This window comes from Mastigoproctus giganteus, chromosome 5, assembly GCF_048544385.1.
Source record: "Mastigoproctus giganteus isolate SK-2022 chromosome 5, ASM4854438v1, whole genome shotgun sequence".
Taxonomy (NCBI): domain Eukaryota; kingdom Metazoa; phylum Arthropoda; class Arachnida; order Uropygi; family Thelyphonidae; genus Mastigoproctus; species Mastigoproctus giganteus.
In genome coordinates this window covers 229,237,800-229,260,753 of record NC_143579.1, presented here as the reverse complement: position 1 = coordinate 229,260,753, position 22,954 = coordinate 229,237,800, and the positions used below count along the sequence as shown (strand labels likewise).

Here is a 22,954-nt window from a genome sequence, read left to right as displayed (position 1 = left end):
GAAGAGCTGCTGGGTACCAAACAAAACGATGATGTTTTTGTTACCAGCGACGGGGAAAGTGAAGAAGCGCATACACTGCCATCTAAAAAAGATTCGCAAAATGCATTGAACATAATAGAGAATGTGTTGGCCTGCAATAACATTGATAAAGAAACAACTATTGCATCTGATAACGTCTGTGCTGTAGTTAAAAATGCATATAGGAAAAAAACTGTACAAACAACATTGGATTCTTTCTTTAAATTTTATTAATTTATTAAAAAGTTAATTGTCTGTATGTCTCCTTTTATATTAAGATTGTAATTCTTTTTACTGTGGTACTAAAATATTGTATATATCAAAATACAGTATATACTGTACAATATTTTCATTTCTGTTAATATTGCTTTTCTCTTAGTTTATCTTACAAATAAAAAATAAAATCTTTAAAAAATATGTTATTCCTATTACTGTATTGTTAGACAAGACTTTTGTTTTTATTTTATTAATTAATTTTTGTTATTATTATTATTTATTATTATTCTTAGATATACAGTATGTACCAAAAAAAAAAAAAAAAAAACAGTAAAATTTGGGGGACCTCTTTATTACAAACCTCGTTATTACAAAACGTGAAAATTCGGGTCCCTTGAACTTTGTATTAACGAGATTCCACTGTAGTTCTATAAGAATCTTTGTTTCAGTTTTTCTGTTTGCATACTACTTGAATTATGATTTTAAGATTGTTTGTTTCAGTTTTTTTCATACTTCATTGCAAAATTTGTCACTCAGCTCTCTGGTCATATGCTACAATCCATTTGGCTGATGCATCTGAAGCATTATAAAACTTGTTAGGTCTCTATAGAGGTTGCATTAATTGTGTGCAAAGTGGAACAGCAACTTATTTTTTCCCATTTTTTCTACACTCAGTTTTGTTTATTTTCTGTAATCAAAATTTTCACGAATTCTCTTATTTGCCATACAACATGTAAATTAAAGTGATTTGAAAAATATATTAACAGTTCTCTTATTCCTGAGCTCTAGCTGTAGATGGAATATTAATTTTAGAGCTGTGTATTAAAGAATTCATTTTGTGAATATTAAAAATTAATCTTACTGAAACATTTTAATGCTTTCACAATTATTACTTAAGAATATCAGAAAGTAAGAGACCTAAAAGCAAACTCTTAAAGCATGTCACATTCAGACATAAACATAATATAATAATCTGTCTCCAAAAGAAACAAAGATTTCTCAAACAAAAACAGCTATTAATCTAATAAGATGCCACATCCCAGGTATTCCATATTTGTGAAGTTTCAAGATTGATTGAATTAAAGTTTGGAAATACAAATATCAGTTTTTTAAAGCCTTTATCTAGTAAATCAGTTGAAGTGGTTTTAGAACTTGTCAAGTGACGTTCCCTGATTGATTCATGATGGATCTCGTAAAATATATTATGAAAGTATATAAAAATATATTATATTAAATATATTATGAAAGTATATAAAAATATATTATATTAAATATATTACATATAAAATATATTATCTAAAATTACAGTCATGCAGATGGTCAGAACATTAGCAGCTCTGTCAGTGTTAGAAGGTCTCCCACCACCATTTTGATTTTCAATCTCAGTGCACTAATATAGCATTAAAATTGAAAGAAATTATTTTTTTGAAGCCATTCTGAAAGCATATGAAAACTTTCTGAAACAATCTTGTCTTCTCTTCAGCTGATGCTTTCAAAGGTTCCTCGATTTACAAAATAAAATGCAGAAGGAAAAAGAATTTGCTACAATTAAATTGATTAAAGAAGATTGCACCTACTGATACCTCATTTCATTAGGAACCACAAGGCATAGTATCTGAAAAAAAAATAGGGGATATAGTATTTTAACAACCTTAAACAGCTGCTGGGTTGGATTGGGTTGAAAGATCATGGCTCTATGCTATGCAAATCATAATCATGCAAAGTACTTACCCAACTGGGAACAATTTTGAAAATTTTAGTTAGTTCTGTCTTCCTGCTTGCTGATCATTTTATTTAGGAATATTCAGGTTCACTTCTGTTACAATGTTATGTAATTTAATTTTATTATTTAATTCTGATCTATTTTTCACAAATTGTCCTGCCTTGATTAGAAAGTTACAGCTGTATCTCAGCTGTAACTTTCCAATCAATTACTAGTGCATTTCTTCCAGGATTTCTTTGGCTTTTCAGTCTCAACTGAATAAGTACTTTGCATTATTGCAGTTTACATAGAATAGGGCCACAGCCTTTCAACTCTAAACCCTGTGGCTGGTTCTACATTCCTTGGTTATTTCTCAGATGCAAATGTCTTGTGGGTCCTCATGTGCTAATAAATAAAACATTTCTCTGTTAACATTTCTCTCGGACAGCCACATAAGATCACGAGAATTCACACGATAGCGTATACAAGAGCATCACTGTATTTTAGCAGTCAATCAGTCCCAAACGTGGTAACCAAAATGGAGTAACAATGTCATACTGTATACCCTTACATTTTACTTCTAGATTATGTCAGGCTTGTTGTTGTTGCAGTAGGAATTTAGGAGTATTAGCAACTAAGGCCAAATTGCTCTGTGTCGATTTTCTGCTTGCTGGATGAAAAACCAAGCTACCCTCACCTGAGACTGGCTAACTCAGCCACGTTGTGAAAAAGGCCCATAAAAATTCCTTGCATCATTGGCAGGATTTGAACTCTAGTCTTTTCCACCCAGTGTGAGAAGGACGGTGATTCTACCAACTGTGCTACAAATAATTGCATTTTAGTATTTATCCTTTCATAATTTATTTAAAAAATGTAGCAACCTGTAAAGGTACTATCTACAGAAAAGAAATGGTAGTCATTGCATGCTTTGTTGTATGTACTTTTGGAAGTGCTACTAAAAAATGACTTCATTCAATCTCAGTAGTGTAGTATAAATTGAGTAATATATTGTAAGGTTGTTCAAATATTCAGTTGGACCACTTTTAAGGAAATGATGGAGCAGTGGTCTGGAAGTTGGTCCCTTATCTACCCATCGCAGAGTGACACATAATTGATGGCCGGCTATGGACAACTAGAAAAAGATTCTGGGTTTAAAAAGTTACATTTTCTGTGCAGACAGCATAGAAGGCAGCAGGTTATGTATGTGGATTTTACCTTATGATGCAGTGGATCCAGCATACATCATCTGAATAGCAAACATCCATGATGTATCTCTTGTTGTCAGGGATATTTCTCATGGAATAAGTAAGGCATACTGCTCACTGCTCATTTTACAGAGCAGATTTGTTGCAAGGGCTCATTGCTTGGGAAACAACAGATGCAGTTGCTAGTATAACACCATTCTGTGTTCAGCAAAACATTGAAAATTTTGAAAACAATTGTGAGAGGAGATATAGCATGCCTGTTTAGACTACTTATGTACTCTTGAAATATATGCAAACAAAAAGAATGGAAAGCACAAACCAAATATCTAAGGATTTTCTGAGATTGTTTTGTCTCTTTTGTAAGTTCTTAAGGAATGCTTGAAGTGTGTGCTTTTTTTTTTTTTTTTTTTCAGTATTATTCTGAAAACTTTACTAAAAGCCTAAACAAAAGTAAACCAAATCAGAACTGAATGCAATTAGCAATTCTAGCCACTGCCATCTCATTTTTTTAGGAGGAACCCAAGTATCATCAAACAAAAGAATATAGCATTTTGATAACTCCTAAACTAAGCAAACAGTTTAGGAATTATCAAAATGCTATATTCTTTTATTTGATGATACTTTGTCACAACACAGGCTAATCTTAATGCCTGTGTTGTAACAAAAGTCACCTGAAAAGTACCTAAAATAACTGGTCCTGAAATAGTGACTTGGGGATGAAATCATTTTTAAAACAATATAATAAATTTGTAACAAAAAGATGCCATTAAGATTATATATTAGGACTCGGAAAACTGGAACTGTAAAAGTCACACTAATAATACTCCAAATGGAATGAAAATCTATGTCAACCATGTAGATAGAGACTAGAATGACAGATATGTCTGGGAAGCAGTTATGGACAGTGGTTGAAACGAGAATTCAGTTGTATAAGCCCAAATACTACAGTTACTATTCTGAAAAAGATTGAATAAATCCCCTAAATAACTATACTGCAATTTAGATGCTAATAATGCATTATAACAGTGGCTAAAATAGCAGTATTAGTTTTGAAGCCCAAGCAACTCTTTTCTTGTTTAAACTGTTGTCCATAGTCTCCTAGCAAATATGCATATCATTTAGCTTCTTTATATGCAGTGTGCACATATTTCTGTTCTGGTCAATGAAATCCATGCCATGACTTATACAGGGTGTTAGTTCTTATTCAAGGTTGTAATTAGGTCATCCCATGTTTTATCTGAGACGGAGCTTCTAATACTTTGGCCACTGCAAATATTAATGAGAAATGAAACAACTCAACCTGATTCTGTTATAAAATATTTGCAGGGAGGAGTAGTATTTTTATGTATAGCAGCTTGCATTCTGTGTCATCATTCAGGCAACACAACAACTATTAAAGGGAAAGAAGAAGCCAGAGTTGCTAACATCAGGTAAATTTTTTGTGCTTTAGAACATTATAAAAGGTTTTCATATCTATTTTAATTTTAAAAAGCAGCCATTACTCATCTCCTACTAGTATAGTGCTCTAGGTGTTTAAGCATTTGTTTGCGGTGGTCATTCCCTGACCTTTCCGCATCCTCCGTATTTGGTGATGATGGGCTTGTGCTCTAGGTAATATATTTTTTTCTAATTGGATATTGTTCAGAGACTGAATGACAACACCAAATGAATCAAATAAACCTTTGAAATAAATTTCTAAATTATGATATCTTGAAAGTATGAACTATAATATTAGGAACAAATTATGTTTTTCATTTTGTAAAACTTGGAAAAATATCCTTTTCTTGTTTCAAAACTCTAGTTTTGAAACAAGAACTGTGATGAGGGGAATAAACTCATCTATTGATACGTTTGGATAATAAAATAACTATCAAATTATTGTTTTGATAGCAGTTATTTGAAAGTAGGAAATAAGTTTTCAAAGTGGCTTTTTATTTTCAAATTTTTCACAATTAATATTTGAGCAGAATTATGTTACCTCTCCTTTTTGGTATACAGCATGCCTCAGGAAAATGCAAATTGCATTTTTCTTTTATAAAATTCATTGCCATTATGAAAAGTAAAATGCATATAACTTTTAAGTTCATCAAAAAAAAAAAAAAGGAATGTTTTTGATTAGAATATTTTTCTTAGTACAGAAGTAAATTATGGGTCTTTTCAAAACTTCAATGATTTCTGTCAAGAAATGCACTGATTTGGATTTGTATATCAGAGCCCAACAGGGTATTTCTCAATTTGGTAGTCAACCTAGTAAATAAGCATTCATATTCCTGTTTCAAGATGTGGACTTTACCACACATTTCCATTTTGAGGTGCAGACCCCACTGCAAGTGCGGAAATGGTCTGCACCTCAAAATGGAAATGTTTTCATTACAAGGTGGAACCCTTGCCAAATATCTGATCATTCAATGTGGCCCACTCATGCAGAAATGTTAGAAAGTTGTCATAATGAATAAATTTATTTTATTGCATTTATTATTTTTTATTAAATTGTCCATATTATATGCCTGAAGTTTTGATAAGTTTAAAATATATTTTCAGTTTATGTTTATTGTTTCTCTCTAGATCATGGATAAGGCAAGCTGTTCTGCTACTGTGCATTTCAGGGCTAACCTGGACTTCTGGACTGCTGTATGTTGTAGAGGACACTGTATTTTTGGCTTATACCTTTACTGTTTTGAATAGCTTACAAGGAATACATATATTAATATTCTACTGCTTGAAAAATGAAAAGGTAAGCAAGCATTAAATGTAACTTTTTCTTTAAATCTCAGAGAATGTTTTACAATTATTTGTTTTTAATAAATACATACTTGCTTTTAAGGGGTCTCAAATAGTAATTGTAGTTATTCTCAGCTAGCTGTTATTAGGATGTTGTTTTGTGGAAATCATTTTATAGTATTATTTTTTTTTATCATAATCCCAAACAAAAAAGGAAATTATAACTTATAGTACTCTTGTACTGTGTATATGTTTAGAAGGTAGAAGATCTTTGTTGAACTTCAATTTTTGTAAGTTGTGTGAAGTTATGTGATTGGAGTGAAATTGTGAATACATGGTGGTAACTAACCACCAATGCACATGTTCAGACTGGTTTTGAAGAAAGACAGAACTACAGATATTAATTCAGAAGAATAGTACCTATGAAAAAAGGGCAAGTAGCAGAAATGGAACATCTGTGTGATAGAGGGCTGAGTGAATTTGTAAGAGAGGGATCATTAATTAACATGACTGCTCTCTTTTGGATAAAGCTGAAGGATTCTTGAGAGGTTTGGAAGAACTACTTGGGGTAGAAATAGTATTCCATAGTAAGGCAGATTTATGATTTGTATAGAATTAGCAGCTATTTAGAAGAAAATTGACATCAAGGGTGAAAGAGAAAGCATAGTTTTTTGATTCCTAGTAAGGATAGCTGTTCTTGTCTAGAATGAGTAATGTTAAAAGTAATCACGGAAGCAAGAGATTCTTTCATATGAGAAATAAAACATTACTGGATTTTAGGCCTGAAGTTAACTAAGTTTCCTCTCCCAACTAGAGAATTACATAGATATCAGGATTTAATGAATTGGTGATAGATATTCAAGAAATTGTGGCTGATTAAGCAGAGAAGTTTATTGAATTGGAAAGTGGAATGGTGTGTGTATTATCAACAGTGAGTAGGATTGTGTAGGATTTCAACCAGTGGAAATCCTGCCCACAGGAGGAAGAGAATTAGTGAAAAAATAAAACCTTGGGGGAACACAACATTTTTTTTTTTTTATGTATATGGGGTTTAGAGTACATCAACAACTACAGCTTGAACTCCAGATGTTAGAAGGCAGAGTATCATTTATCGTAATAAGCAGTGAAAGCAATATGGAGTGACCAAAAAGAACTCCATACCAATACAATCTTTTTTCATTCTCAGTTTTGCATATCACTTTTAATTTTTACATTATACATTTAAAACTCTGCTTTCTCAGCCATTTAGGCTGACTGTGGTCCTTCAGCAGCATACATGTTTTTAGTGTCCTTCATTCAAATACATGTGAGACATATTTTGTGCTGCCACAAAAATGCATGGCCCATTTTTCTGGTGCTACGCTCTGCCATTCCTTCCTACCTGGCTACGGAGGTGCCATTTAGATGCTGTAATAATGAAGTTATAAACTCCTCTGGCCAGGAACAATCAAGTAGTATAAAAGAAAAATTAATACATTTGGCAGTTTTACTCTTTCCTGGTTGCACAGAATGAAGATTTCATTTCAGAGCCATAAAAGTCCTTATCACACCAGTTTGAAGTGAACACACACACAGTAAGATACAATACAACTGTTTTAGTGTAAAGCATGTTTGCATTTTCATTAATTTCTGGCATGGGGAAGGTTGTGAGATCACCTGTTGCGAGCTAGATATCATCATCATTCTCTTTCTTGGTGATTCCCTTCTACTTCTCTTTCTCTCTCTCAGGATAACACAGGATTTTTTTTTGGCTGGTGCAGCATAAGCCTCAGGCTTCCTTGCACTATATGGCTAATAATAATAATAACTCACGAGCACGATTAGCAACTCACTGATAAATAGTGATTGAGAATTCAGAGTTTTTAAGTAATGTGTTGTTACATGAAACATTAGACTGACATAATGCATTCACCATATACTCTTAAACAACTTTTAAGTTGTGTTTATAAACATCAAAATAAAAACTTTCATCCATTTATATTTGATCAGGAAAAAAAAAATGTAATGATTATTTCATTTGTATGTATTATTCAATGTTGTATCATAATTAGTACTTTATTGAGCCTTGCTTGTATGTCAGATGTTTGTAACCACTCTTTCATAGCTCTGCATTTTATATTAACAGTAACTCAATATTTACAATATTATTCATTCATTTATTTATTTATGTTGTAATTAATAATTATTTCAAATTAAATATCAAGTACATTCAGCAAATGTTTATTAATTTGTTGATTATAATCATACCATTTAAATAAGAATAAACAATTGTATCTTTCAGGTGAAGGAAGAGTGCACAAAATTTTGGAACAGTCATCAGTGGCTTCCATCCTGCATTTACGAGCCAAAGGGTGCTGAGTTTCCTCCTCCCAGCCAACTGTCAGTTAGTGGGACAAATACCTTGTCTCCAACAGAGCACACTGTGGGTACCCCATGCCCTATGACCCCTCCTTCTGTTTGCTCTCTATCGTCAGGTATTGATTGCACTTGCACTTTTGCATCCATTTGGTTTATCCATCTTCCCATACCTTCCTTCCTTCTTATTTCTTCATCTCATCTGATGATTACTATTATTTCTTTGGCTTTTTTAATATTGGTTGGCTTGTTTCATGTGCAGTCTACACACTGCTTTGGTTCATGTGCAATCTGTGTTACTGCTTCTTTCATTTAAAATTATCCTGCAAGCTCTGATGCATGGCTGTCTGCTAGGTCAAATTTTCACATGCATGGCAATTTGTGGCACCCTCCATGTTTTTCTTTATAACAGAAACTTGAATTGATAAAATGTTGATTAGTAATAAGCAGTGCATTTTAATTATATGTAGAAAGTGTTCTTTTATTTGCTACATTATTTATATATGGATATAAATTACTATATTAAGAAAACCCAGATAAAGCTGATGTATCTACACATATACAATCACCATTAGAAAGACAATATAGCCCTAGCAGCCTATGTATCGTTAAACTCAACAACAACAACAACACAAACACAAGGGTAGACTAGAAAGTAATGCCTCTTATTGCATAACTTTTGAAGGAATAAAGATAAATCAGAATATAAAATGCACTTGTAGATAAAAAAGTTATCTTAATTTCATATATCAATTTTCTGTGTATGCCCCACCTAACTCAATGCATTTTGTCCAGCAATTAACAAGCTTTGTATGCCATTCAAGTAAAATTCTTTCAGCCGGGTGACCAACCCATTTCCTCATGGTGCTTTAATTTTCTCATCAGAGTTGTGTTAGTTGACTTGGAGTTGCTCTTCCAGCTTTAGAATAAAAAATATAAATCATTTGGGCAAAAATTTCGGTTATAGAGAGATTACAGAACTTCAAATCCCAGCATTAAAATTCTTGCCAACGTTGCATGTCTGCTGTGAGGTCATGTATTCCCAGGCCATATTCAATTAATTATTTGAGTTTATCCAATGTCTTGATGTACTGGACTGACTGTGGTCCCTTTATCCAAAAATTTGGTGTAGATAACACCTATAGAGTCCCCAAAAACAATCAACATTGCTTTGCCAGCTGAAAATTGAAATTTTTTTTTTTTTTTTGTACATGGAGATGCTTTATAGTGAAATTACTTGGGCTGTCTCTTGTTTTTCAGATCACAGTAGTGAATCCAGGAGTGTTCTCCAGTCACAATAATGTTCAAGGACACATCCTTTTCACATTTGAAATGGGACAAAGGTTGTTGATAAACTTCTACTCATTGTCTTTTCGTTTTTATCAAGCTTTTGTGAATTTGTTTGGTTGATGTCTTTCTATACCCTAGCTTGGTAATTTGAATACATTGAACATGTTTTTTTAAAAATTCCTAAATCTGATTGATCCAGTGATCACTGGAAACAAGTTTGTCTGCTTTTGGTTTCTACACTTTATCAGCCAACATTACTGATTGTAATGCTGACTGACAAACACTAACTCTAATCACTGATAATCAGGGTCGGATTTACACATAAGCTGAACAAGCTACAGCTTAGGGCCTCGAATTACAAGGGGCCTCGCTTCATCTTAAAAAATCCTTTTTTTAATATTGTGACAGACAAGAGAGAAGGATCTCATACATGTTATAGCTTAGGGTCGCAACTAGTTTAAATGCAGCCTTGCTGATAATAAAGGTTTAAAACATAGCTTTACCAACTACACTGCCTCTTTGATTTGTAAAACCCCCAATGAGCAATGCTGATATTAGCAATTTCGTCCTTATATGCTGCTAGTAACTGTTGATGAATTTTGACAGGTCTAAAATTTTCAGCAGTGAGAACCTCAATATACTGAGTATGGACTGGAATCAACCCATGTGTGGTGACTTATATACTGTGTATAAACATTATATCAGTCTGCTATGGAGCAGAATATAGATGTGTAATACTACATGGAACAGCTGTTGTTGTATTTGGTTTTTAGGGGCATTCATGGAACAGCCTTGCTGGGTACAGTAATGTATATAAACACATGGAAGGTTTGCCATAGTCTGGTTTAGGACCACCCTAACTTAAGAAATAAAAAATAAAATAAGTATATATTGTTTGAATTGCATGTTCAAAGACATTTCCATTTATAACAGTGTAACTTATATATGAACTACAAGGAAATGCTACTATATATATGCTTACTAAACTCTTAACTATATGGGAGAGCTTAGCTGGAACTTGTTGCACTACCTAGAGCTGAAGGTATCAAATGAATTAAGAGGCATTGCTTTTCAGTCAACTCTTATATACAGAGTACATTCCTTTTAGGGTTGACCTCGGAAAACAAGTCTGAATTGAAAATGCCCACCACTCATCATCTGTATTGATTTTGTGCTGATTTTGTGTCCATGAAATCTGTAATGATACATGTAGTGGGATGTTTTTGGTATCACAATCCATGAATTTTTACACTGCTAGCACAAAATCAATACTGTAATGACCATTGTTGATGAAGACATTTTCATTTGAAGCATACAAATCAAAGTCATCTCTCAGAGGCTTTGACTTAATTCAGACACATCCTCATATTAAATAAATATATATGCACAACACACTATACTCTCATAAGCATTCATAATTCCAATGGGGAGCTAAATGACTTTGTGATAACTGAAAGGAAAGTGGAAGAGGAATTGTTAAAGCTCAACATGAAAAAAGGCACCTGGGGTGGATGGGATCTATCCAAATAGGGATAGATCCCATCAGCAAAGGAGGTAAGTAAGCCTTTAGCCATAATTATAAGAGCATGCTTGGATTCAGGGGAGGACCCTATGGACTGGAGATGTACAAATGTATCCCTGGTTCATAAAAGGGGATTAAAAGGTGACATGAGTAATTACAGACCTGTTAGCTTAATCTGTTCCAGGGAAAATAATGGAGTCACTGGTTGAAGAAATAATGCAGGGCCATCTGGACAGGAATACAATTATATCAGCCACAGCATGGATTTGTTAGGGGTTATCTATCTAACCAATCTGATAGATTACTATGATGCAGTGACCAAGGAACTGGATGCAAAAAAATAATTTTGATATCATACACTTGGATTTCAGGAAGGCTTTTGATACTGTCACACATAAAAGACTCCCAAGGTTCACTGCTGGGCCCGTTGTTATTGTTTTCAATATTTATTAACGAGGTATCTCACAAGAGCACCACAGATATAAATAGCTGTCATTATAGATTACCATGAAAACCATATTATGTTTCAAATTATGCAATGATTTAAAAATGATTGCATGGTGCCATATCAGTCATTTATTGTTGCAATGCATTGGCTATAAAAAATAAACATGACAGATTCATGAATAGAATCAGAAATTCCTGAAGGGATTGGTTTTATCCTCCTGGCTAAAACCTTGAAAAGGAAAGCTGTTGACTTGAAAAGTTAAATTACACAAATATTATGAAAAGAAGGAAGAGGGGGTAGAAAAAAAGTGGTGGTGAATGAGGTAACATACCTGTAGAAATCAGCTACGATGATTGCCAGTACTCATGATGCACCAGTAAAAATTGGCCTGGACAGAAATACAGAAATCACAATGCAGTTTAGTCATATGTGCAAGGATTACTGATAAGTAGAGAATAGGACAGAGAACAGTATTAGTGTTTTAAAAAAAGCTGCATAACCTGCAATTTATAGGATTTAAAGGATAGAGAAAGAATTGAATTGAAAAGATACCTTTGGAAAGAAGGAGATTATCCATGGTAGTAAAAAAGCCATTTCTTCCAGTCATTAATGGAAAATAAAATGTTTTCTGTTTATATTCCAAATGACCATATAAGACCAGAGAAGCTTACAGTAACAGCAATTTACAGCTACTAAACACAGTACTTATTGTTAACAGTAAACAATGTATTTTGTGTCACTTGTTCAGATTTCAACATGTGACATGCAAAATGTTCTACCCTACTCATGTATGAACAATTAAGAGAGTTAGAAATAAAAATGTTTTCGTTTTTATTTTCAATAAGACTAATTTTTCATATTATAATGGCCCTTTAAAGGAGATGATGAAAAATTCTAAAACAAGTACAATAAACTGTTATACGTAGCATATTACTGATAATGTGTACCACTGCTAGCAATTTAAGTTGGTTTGACAAAAAAAAAATTACATATATACTCATAAATTTACTTTATATCTTGAGCTTTTTGTTTAAAAATTTGTTTTAATTATATATATATATATATATATATATATATATATATATATACAGGGTGTTTCAAAAATGATGGTTAATAATTTAAAGGTGAAAAGTACAAACTAAAATAAGCAAAAAAGTCCCAGTGAACATCAGGCAGCAAATGAACCGTTTTCAAGATAATGCACATTTTCTGTTAAGATCTACCACTGATTTGGGAGCACTGGTTTAGCAAAAAGCTGTGAATCTTTTGCTAAGGGTGGTTTTATTAAACGTAAGATAATACATTTTTATTTTTGGTTTCAACACCACCGGATTTTACAGATGTCACATGTTACAGGATGTTACAAAAGGTGTTCAAAATGCTGTTCTTGCATCCATATGCAGCTTTGTAGTCTTCTCTGCATTGAGTTGCAAATCCTCTCAGGCATTCCTGGGTCATTTCTGATTTGCTGAAAGGCTCCTTCAACCCGACACTGCAATTCCTCAACTGTGTTAATGTCAGAAGTGTACACCAAGCTTTTTACATGACCCCAGATATAAAAATTCATAGGATTTAAGTTTGGTGATATGGGAGGCCACATTACAGGCCCACCTCTACCTATCACCGTTGACCATACCTTCTAGTTAGATACCGAGTTACAACGCGAGCAAAATGTGCCAGTGCACCATCATGCATAAACAACGTTCTGGCATTACTGAAGTGGAATGTTATCATCATCAAGGAGTTCTGGAAGAACATTCTGCAGGAACTGAAGGTACAACTCTCCTGTTAGCCTGTTTGGCAGAAAGTGTGGTCCAATCAGACGTTCTCCTAGTAGTCCTGCCCAGATATTCAACGAGAAACATTGCTGATTTCGTGACTCGTGAATTGCATTAGGATTTTCGTGAGACCAAACGTGACAGTTATGAAAATTAAAAATACAATCATGAGTAAACCAAGCTTCATCAGTGAACAAAACTGTTGTTTAAAAATTGGGGGTTCAGGACACACTGTTGTTGCATCCACTGGCAGAAGTTCACTCTGGGAAGTCTGTATTGCTTAGACCTTGTACATGCTGGATATGGTAGGGGTACAGTAATTGGCAATGTGAAATTTGCTACACACTGCTATGACTCAGTACACGCTCTTGCAGAACAACCCTCCTTGTCAAAATTCTTGGATTTTGTTCTATTCTTTCTAATCCCCTTTCCTCAACATCAGATGTTATGCTTTTGGGCCTACCTATTTGTACTCCATGTGCGAAGTGCCCATGTTCTCTAAGGAGTTGATGTACCCTGATGAATGTGCACCTGTTGGGCTGCATTAGGTGGGAAAATGCTTCTTAGTACAAACATGCAGCCTCGGGTGCACTGCTGTTGGCTTTACCATATATTAAGTGCATGTCCGCATACTCTTCATTGCTGTAACCTCTTTCCACGTTGACTATCCTTTGACAAGTACTAGTATGCCTGCTACATCTCAGAACATTGAGAGAGGGGGGGGAAAGGGAGAGAATGAGTATGTGTATAAACAAACAAGTCAGTGGTAGATCTCAACTAGAAATGTGCAATATCTCAAAAATGATTCACTTAACAACCCATGTTTACTAGGCTTTTTTTGCATATTGTAGTCTATACAGTTCACCTTTAAATTATTGACCATCACTTTTGAAACACCCTGTATATATATATATATATATATATATATTTTTTTTTTTTTTTTTTTGAAACAACATTTCTTTTCCACAATATTAATGAGGTAAATGTCTACCTGATTAAATTAAATATAATCATTTAATTTAAAGTTTATAATATGAAGCAACAGACTGAGGCTTCATTATTTTAATAAATTATCATATTCGTTACAAATAAACACTAACAAAAGCACAAAAGACTAGAAACTGGAGCCATTCTTGCTCTGGCACACTTATTCGTCCTTTGAATGAATGTAAAGAAGGGTTCCAAAGTGCCACTATGATCATATGTGGGTTATTTGCTATATCTAATTATGAGAATCAATTTTAGAGTGGCATGCTGATTTACATGACTACATTATGTAACAGTGTCATTTATAGCATTTGTTTTAAATACAAAATAAACACAAATCAATACAAAAAAAATCAGTAATAAATACAAAAAGGTATTTGCGTTTATTTTTTCAGTTATTGTGGCAATATAATAGCTCAGTGGCACTTTATAGCCACTGCTACTGATTTATACTAATTCAAACTAGAATTAACTACTTCTTTAGTCCCTTTATGCAAGTGTGATATAATGATGTAGTATATATTATTGAGTATTTATTGTTACAGGTGTCCCAGCAACAACAACACTGGAACTCACCCAAAGAGAGAGGTACTTCTGTCACCCAAAAGTGCACAGTACTAGGTATGCAACTGATATCATTTAGTAATTTACACTAAGTAAATGGAAGACATATATAGTAATACAAAAGAGTATGAAATTGTAGAAATATTGCAAGCTCTAAAATTAAACTTAGAATGACTGTAACAAGTGTGATGGTATAAATCAGTGGTCTCCAAACTTTCCTTGTTCAAAGAACTCTGTAACAGTAACAAGTATTTTTATAATAATGGCATGTACAATTGATTCCCCTGTAGAATAGTTTGATCAGTGCTAGTTCAATTTAATGTTCTTTTCCTATAGTGCTAGTTACTATAAGAACTCTGGGTGTCTTCTAACTAAAAAAAAAAAAACTCTTTCCTGTTCTTCAACTAGATTATCCATACTGTCTGCTCAGAATACCTTTCAAGAAAAGTGTTTTCTTTGATTTCTCTGTTAAAAATTTGGCATTTAACCAATAAATAGCAAGTAAATAGCTGAATTGCAGATCAGGCTCGAAACTTCATAAATTCAAAACGTCATAAATTAATTTATGTCATTAGAAAACTGTTTGAAAGTTTTCCATTATTGCTCTTAAAATTATTTTTTGTGTGTTGGTTGGTCAGTATATCAGCACAAAGGCTACTAAGGTCAAGATGTACCTATTCAAAGTTTGCCTGTGCTGCAGCAGCGCATTTTGAAGATTATGCTAAGCGATAATCTACTGAGTACCTGGATCCGCTATAAAAAAACTGAAAAGATCATTTGGGTTTGCATCATTTCTGATTAGATGTGCTAATATCACTGGTTCTTCTAAGTTCAATAGGGATTGTAAAGTTGCTTCTTGAATATTGTGATGACAAATGCACAGTTCCACAAAGATATGTTTAATGGTGAATTGCATGTTACAATGCATGCATTGGGGAGGACTATCCCCTAATTGGGGATAAAAAAAATAAAAAAATGAGTTCAATATGTATGACCAATATGTGTGACTAATCCAACCTCTTCCTCTCAATTTGTTCTGAAATTGGATTGCCATAGTTGTAAGTTTTTGTTTAATCTAGAAAAGTTTGTTGTCAGTTTCTGTCTGCCAGATTTCATGCCATTTATCTTTATAAGCTTTTACATTATTATTTTATGATCTGTGTATGGTATCAATAATTCTGTTGTATTTGATGAGATTGGGTGTTTGGAAGCTTTGTCTGCCAGTTCGTTCCTTGACATACCTGACTGTTCAGGACTCCAAACATAACTTGAGTGACTAGTTCTTGGTTTTGCAGTTCCATATATTGGATCAAATTTGTTTCAATATTGGATTGTCCAAGTTGTCAACAAGTTCAAGTGCCAGTTGATGCCATATAGTTCAGTGGTGAAATACTTCAATTGGAAGGGAAACAGCGACATGTGACATAACAGATACTGCTGCTGATGAGGTGTTTTGTTTCTAGTAACCATGTAAGTTGCTTATGAACCATTTTTACCAATAAGTTGCTTAAACAGCTGGTAAGTGACATTGGTGGGCAGTTATATAGGTCTAATTCTTATTGTCTTGTAAGCTTAGAAAACCTTATGCAACGTCAAATGAATGTTTCTTTCTCGAAGGCCTGCTATGTATGTAAACCAGAATAAGAGCAATCTGTGTAAGGATATTAGCGTTATAGCTCCTATTTATAATTGTCTAAATTATAAAAATCCGAGTTAACTAGACTGCAAATTAAGCATATAAAACCATCAAACTCACCTTACAGAAAAACTAAAAGATTTGACAAAACCACCAAATTAAAAAATAAGTCGAGACTGACCATAACTTTACATAACATACCTGAAACTGTAATTGCATCGCTGAAGCTTTAGGGTCCTCAGTTCCTTCTGGGATGGATGTCATTTACACAATTACAATTTCAGGTAGTTAGTTATCAGTTCAGTTTATTTGGATTTTTATAATCTAGTTCATACAAAAAGGGATCCATAATGCTAGGATCCATAAAGCATCCTAAGGTAGCTTACATTCGTTCTAGTTTACATACATAATGGGTCTTGAGAAATAAGCACTTCTCTCGATATTGTGTCATACTAAATTTTGCATGACTGTTAACAAGTTAAAGGTTTACAGATTTAAGTGTTTCTGTTACATTTAATATTACTTTATATACAGGGTGTCTCAAAAATACACGGCATAACTTCAGGAATGAGTTCCTCATATGTAGACAATAAAAATATTTTATATCAACATAATTCCGGAAATGCTTGGTTGCTGAGTTATTAACCAGAATGTCTCATCTCCCGCAGGTGATTTCCTTCATCACAAGGTACTGACAGAATCTGGTGTTTTCCATTCCGACCATGTACTCAAATCAGGAGCAAGCGGATATGCACTTTATGTACGGTTTGGCAGACGGCAATGCTCTGGAGGCTCGTCATTTGTACCACGAAAGGTTCCCAGAACGAAGATGTCCAGACAGGAAAACGTTTGAAGGTATCCATCGCCACCTTTGTGAACATGGAATCTTTACACCTCGTGCTGCCGACAGAGGACAACATTCAAAATCTCCTCCTCTACTTCAGGAGTTGTAGAGATCTTGGTCATCTTCTGTCGGTAGCACGAGGTGTAAAGATTCCATGTTCACAAAGGTGGCGATGGATACCTTCAAACGTTTTCCTGTGTGGACATCTTCATTCTGGGAACCTTTCGTGGTACAAATGACGAGCCTCCAGAGCATTGCCGTACATAAAGTGCATATCCGCTTGCTCCTGATTTGAGTACATGGTCAGAAGGGAAAACCACCAGATTCTGTCAGTGCCTTGTGATGAAGGAAATCACCTGCGGGAGATAAGACATTCCAGTTAATAACTTGGGAACTAAGCATTTCCGGAACTATGTTGATATAAAATATTTTTATTGTCTACATATGAGGAACTCATTCCTGAAGTTATGCCGTGTATTTTTGAGACACCCTGTATATATATCAACCAGAAGCATTAATCAGGGTAACAATTTATAGTTATTTATATTACTTCTCATAGAAAAAGCTCTTGTGCTTGGTAGATTTGTTCAACAATGTTTTCAAGAGCATTTATTAGTGAAGGGGGGAGAACTACTGTAGTGGTGGAAACCAATACAGTGGTTTTCACCTGAAATTCTGTAAATAAAATTTTTTTTTTAAATCTTGAAAGACTTGGTTGTAGAAGTTTTACAAGAGTACAGAATGATTCTTCAACTATATACTACTTTTTTCCTTTAATATCAGTCAATGAACATTTATTATCATATGGAAATTAATGAACTATTAAGTTACAAGATCCATTTGTCCTTTCTCTAGTTTAACCACTGGGGGGGGGGGATTTGATAATGTAATACATTGGATATATCATTGAAATGGAAGGATGTATGTGAATGTATCCATCCTATATAGAGCTGTGAGCAGTGGCAGTTCAAGGGAAATTTTTGTGTAGGCAAAATATCTGACATGGGTTCCTCTTGCATCCCAGCCATAAAAATTTGTGATATTGTACTTTATGAAAATCATAAACAATACTAATGAAAAAGAAATTCTTGTAATATACAGGGTGATTTGGAATTGATATAACGAAAATTAACTCACAATCAGTCATTCACTGGTACTGTCATACAGTTTCACTTAACATCGTGTTTCTCTCACCAAACTGACCATTCCTAAAATTCTCCATTCTATTTCCTTTAGCAGTAATTACATTCACTGCAATCATTTTGCTTTGAACTGTGATCCTCAATATTATTTTAAAAACATGTACCTTTTTTCTTAGACATGTCTTGGAATGAGCATTTATTTTACTTTTTTGCATTAACAAAATTCAAACCTTTAATCATTTCCAGTAATTAAACTATATACAATAATTTAGCAATAGTCTGTTGTGCATGATCCACTGTAACTAAACTTTATATTTAAATCAAACCTTGTTTTATTCAGTTTAACTGAACATTAATTATGTATTACTAAACTCTTTCAAAAGCATTTATGCTTTTAAAATCTAAACAATCACAACTGTTCTACTACAACTCTATTTTTTACATATTCTTCCAATATATGATTTTTAATTGCTCTGGTCTGGATAATAGTATCACGTCACTCTAATTAAGCTCACAACTTTGCTGCATCAAGTGTGAAACACCAGAAGAGGGAAAACACTTTACAGATTTATGAAGAGGGCAAGTACATCTATTATTCAATCAAACATTTCCTGCACAGGATTATACAATATTTTAATAATTTTAGGTTAGAATCCAATCTGAAGTAAAATTCCCTGTAAATTGTTAGGCATATGCCTGGATTCTAAACTTCTCTTCTCAGTCTACTGCACAAAGCTTCACTCTATCATTCTAATAGCTTTTTGGTCTATGAAGTGCAATCTCACTTTCATTCATAATTCGAACATCACACAGAAATACTTTGCCATCTGTATTCTTCCTCTATATATATCAGTAATCTAGTCTTTCATCTTGAAATTTGCCCTTCAGCCTACATGTCAACCAAATATTTTCTCATGAGGTGATTAAATGCGGAGCTTGAACTTGCTATTGTGTCACTTTGACATCAACTGTATCAACAAATTGAAATCAAGCCTGCTACTGTTATCTGGCAATACAAAGCTACTTGGTGTCTTGTTCTCGATCTAGGAGTTTCTTCAGTGGAGAATTCCACCCAAGACTACCAGAACCACACCATCCCTCCCCTCTGAACTTTCCAAAAATAAAGAGATTTGATTCTTCACTCAACATCTCAGTCAAGCTAGCCAGATGTTTTGATCTTGACCCCAATGTCTGGCTCCTGACAAAGTGCACAGAAAAAAGTATTTCAGACTCACTGATGTCAAACTTCTAACTTTAGCAGATCTGTTATCTCCAGTTTCAATAAGCTTTATATGTTATATGTGATTTACATAGGTGTTGATATGTTTATTGTTTTTCTGGGGTGAAGGGGGATTCAGGTTGTTAGTGGGATAGTTTTACATGCATGCTTTTTACACCTTGGAAATTCCAGATGAGGAGATTATGTGGGATTTGTCCACCAATTTCTTACCAAGATTGAAATAGCTTCATTAATAAAATGATCCATTACTGGTTTATAGACTGGTGCCAGTCTGTGATCTCATTCCTAACAATCTGCAAACTGGTTTCCAACAGCAGAGTACATTCTTCTCAATGACGATTCATGTCTGTATTGGTGTGATTGATGAACCAACCAGTATGACTTTACTATCAGGTTCTTCATCTGGGATAAAGACACAGGATTTTGCTCAACTAATGTTTCATCATTTTAATTATTAAAAAAAATCACAGAAATATTATTAGCAATTTGGAATAATAATTAATTCCAGCTGGATTGACTAACATAAGATGAAAAGAAACCACAATATCCATCCATCACAATGCAACGATGGACAGATCATTTCGGTAATCATGAATATATCCATGGATAGGTCATAAATATTTTGCTACATACAGCAATTTTGAATTTTAAAATGAAATTTGCATTATTATTTTTTTTTTTGCCTCATACCTTGACAGTGTTATTTTATAATATACAGTAAGCGTTGGTTATAGTGATCACTGGTTATTAGAATCAGATGCTCAATAGAATCAAATTTCGAAGAACTGATCCAAATCAATAAAATGCACTACACTTTCATCATTTACTAGAATCCTATTTTCGGTTATAAGAATCAATTTTTAATGCCTCTGTGATATTTTTCTAAAGCACGTTTCTGGAAGTCACATTTATAGAGATCACAACCATAAAACAATAAAAACAATTTGCAGTTTCCAGTTTATTGGGCTTTTCTGTTAGTGCAATAAACGGGGAGTAAACTCGATCTTATTCATTTGCAATAATACCGATAGATGTAATTCTGTGTTTTCACGTTATTATGGTGAAATGTGTTTCCCCTTCGCTGAAATCTGCTCTTCATTTCTATATCTAAACTTCGTCTCACTTGCGTGTGTCGTGTTAGTTCCAATTTTGTGTGTGCTTTGTTATTGATTGAAGCTTATTTTTTTTACTGTGTTTTAAATTTTACTATCAAAAAAAAAAAAATGTCAGTGAACAGAAAGAGTGAATTTGAGTGTAAAAGATAAGTTATGAATTATAGAAATGTACAATAAATTTAACTTAGACCAGGGTCCTCAGCTGGATATCATCATTCTTCTCTTTCTTGGTGATTCCCTTCTACTTTTGACTCTTTCTCTCTCTCTTTCAGGGTAGCTCAGGAAATTTTTTTTGGCTGGTGCAGCATAAGCCTCAGGCTTCTTTGCACCACATAGCTAATAATAATAATAATAATAATAATAATAACAACATGTCTCAAAGGGAAGCGGCAGTAAAATTAGGAGTGCCTCAGTCATCTTTATCAAAATTGTTAAAATCATGTCACACATTAAACACTAATGTGATTAGTAAAACGAGAAAAAGGAAGCTTGAAGGGAAATGCCAAACAGTAGATGAAGCTCTGTTCGTCTGGTTCAAACAGGCCAACTCATTTAATGTGCCAATGAATCGCAGCATTCTTCTTCAAAAAAACTAATGATTTTGCTAAAAAACTACACAAAGAGTTTAAGGCGATGGACAGATGGCTGACAAGATGGAAGGAGAGATATGATATTGTTTACAAAAAACTTACGGAGAAAAACAGGATTCCTATGGTTCTGCAGCTGACACCTGGTTGAAAACCTCTTGGCAAGTTGTGTTAAGCACTTATAATCCTGAAGAAATTTTTAATACAGATGAAACAGGGTTGTACTACAGGGCTACCCTAGACCACTGCATGATTTTTAAAAATTCCTCTGTGTCTGCAGGAAAGAAGATCAAGGACATGATTAGTTCTTTTAACATGCAACATGACGGGGACAATCAGGATGAAGCCATTAGTTACTGGCAAGAGTAAATCAACTAGATGTTTTAAAGGAGGAAATCAGCTGCCTGTTGAATATGCTAATAATACCAATGCTTGGATGACAGCTTCTTTATTTGAAGATTATCTTCATAAATGGGATTTGAAATTGGATAAGAAAAACAAAAAAATTGCATTGGTTTTGGACAACTGCCCAGCTCATCCAGTTTACTTTCAAAAACATTGAATTAGTTTTTCTACCTTCAAATACCACATCACAGATTCATCCTGTCGACCAGGGAATAATAAAAACCTTTTAAGACCTTTTATAGATTGGATATGAGGCAAAGAATCATCCAGTCTGTAGATGAAGGTTTGGGAACATCGTCCAATATCACAAAGCAGATAACTGTTCTAGATGCACTTCATATGACAATGAGTGCCTGGAATGAAGTTTCCAAAACTTGCATTAGCAACTGTTTCAAAAAATGTGGATTAATTATTCATGATGGACAACTAAGTCACAAGACTGATCATGTTGAAAAGCCCGAAGACATGGGTGAACAGGAGTTTAATGATTGGGTGGACATAGATGGTGAGCTACAAGTTACTACAGCTTTAACAGATGAAGAAATTGCCCAGTCTGTTACTGATAATTTCACCGAGGAGGAGGAAAATGAAGATAAACCCAAATGAATTCCAGTTACAAAACTGGCAAACTCGTGAAGCTATAGCTGTACTGAGGAGAGCATTGGAAGAAACTGGTGCAAGTGATCGTGAATATAGACTTTTATACAATATTGAAAAATCTATAAATAGACTTTATAGTGATAATTTAAAGCAATCTAAAATAAGTGACTATTTTAAATTATAATAAGATTACAAATTGTTATGTTTAATTAATATGTATATTAATTAAGCTATGTACGTAAGTATAAATTTATTTTTATTTTGTTCGGAACGTAAAAATTGGAATATTTTTCCGATTTTTACATATTTAATTGGTAATAAAGTGTAAATTTATGCTTTATATCTTTATTTTTATAGCCTCTGGATAATATTTGTCAATTTTCGCTTATTAGAATCGCTGTTTAATAGAATCAAAATTCAATTTGCAAATGTGATCACTATAACCTGCGCTTACTGTATTTATTTTTTAATCTGTCACTTGTCTTTCTTCTGCTAAGTCACATTTAAATATTTTCTGACAACAAAAAAGACAAAAAGCCACTTAAGTTTTTTCTTTATTTGTAGATAATTTATTTTTGC

The 22,954-nt window shown here is 33.6% G+C and overlaps 1 protein-coding gene across 1 annotated transcript in view; it reads left to right on the top strand.

The window, feature by feature from the left end:
* Window positions 1-22,954, top strand: part of LOC150086227 (latrophilin Cirl-like) — a 90,168-nt gene that overhangs the window by 66,071 nt on the left and 1,143 nt on the right. The window contains exons 15-18 of the mRNA XM_090373781.1: window positions 4,468-4,571; window positions 5,707-5,875; window positions 8,144-8,284; window positions 14,788-14,863. Of these exons, the coding sequence (XP_090229907.1) occupies window positions 4,468-4,571; window positions 5,707-5,875; window positions 8,144-8,284; window positions 14,788-14,863 (490 nt within the window). The remainder of the gene's footprint in view (window positions 1-4,467; window positions 4,572-5,706; window positions 5,876-8,143; window positions 8,285-14,787; window positions 14,864-22,954) is intronic.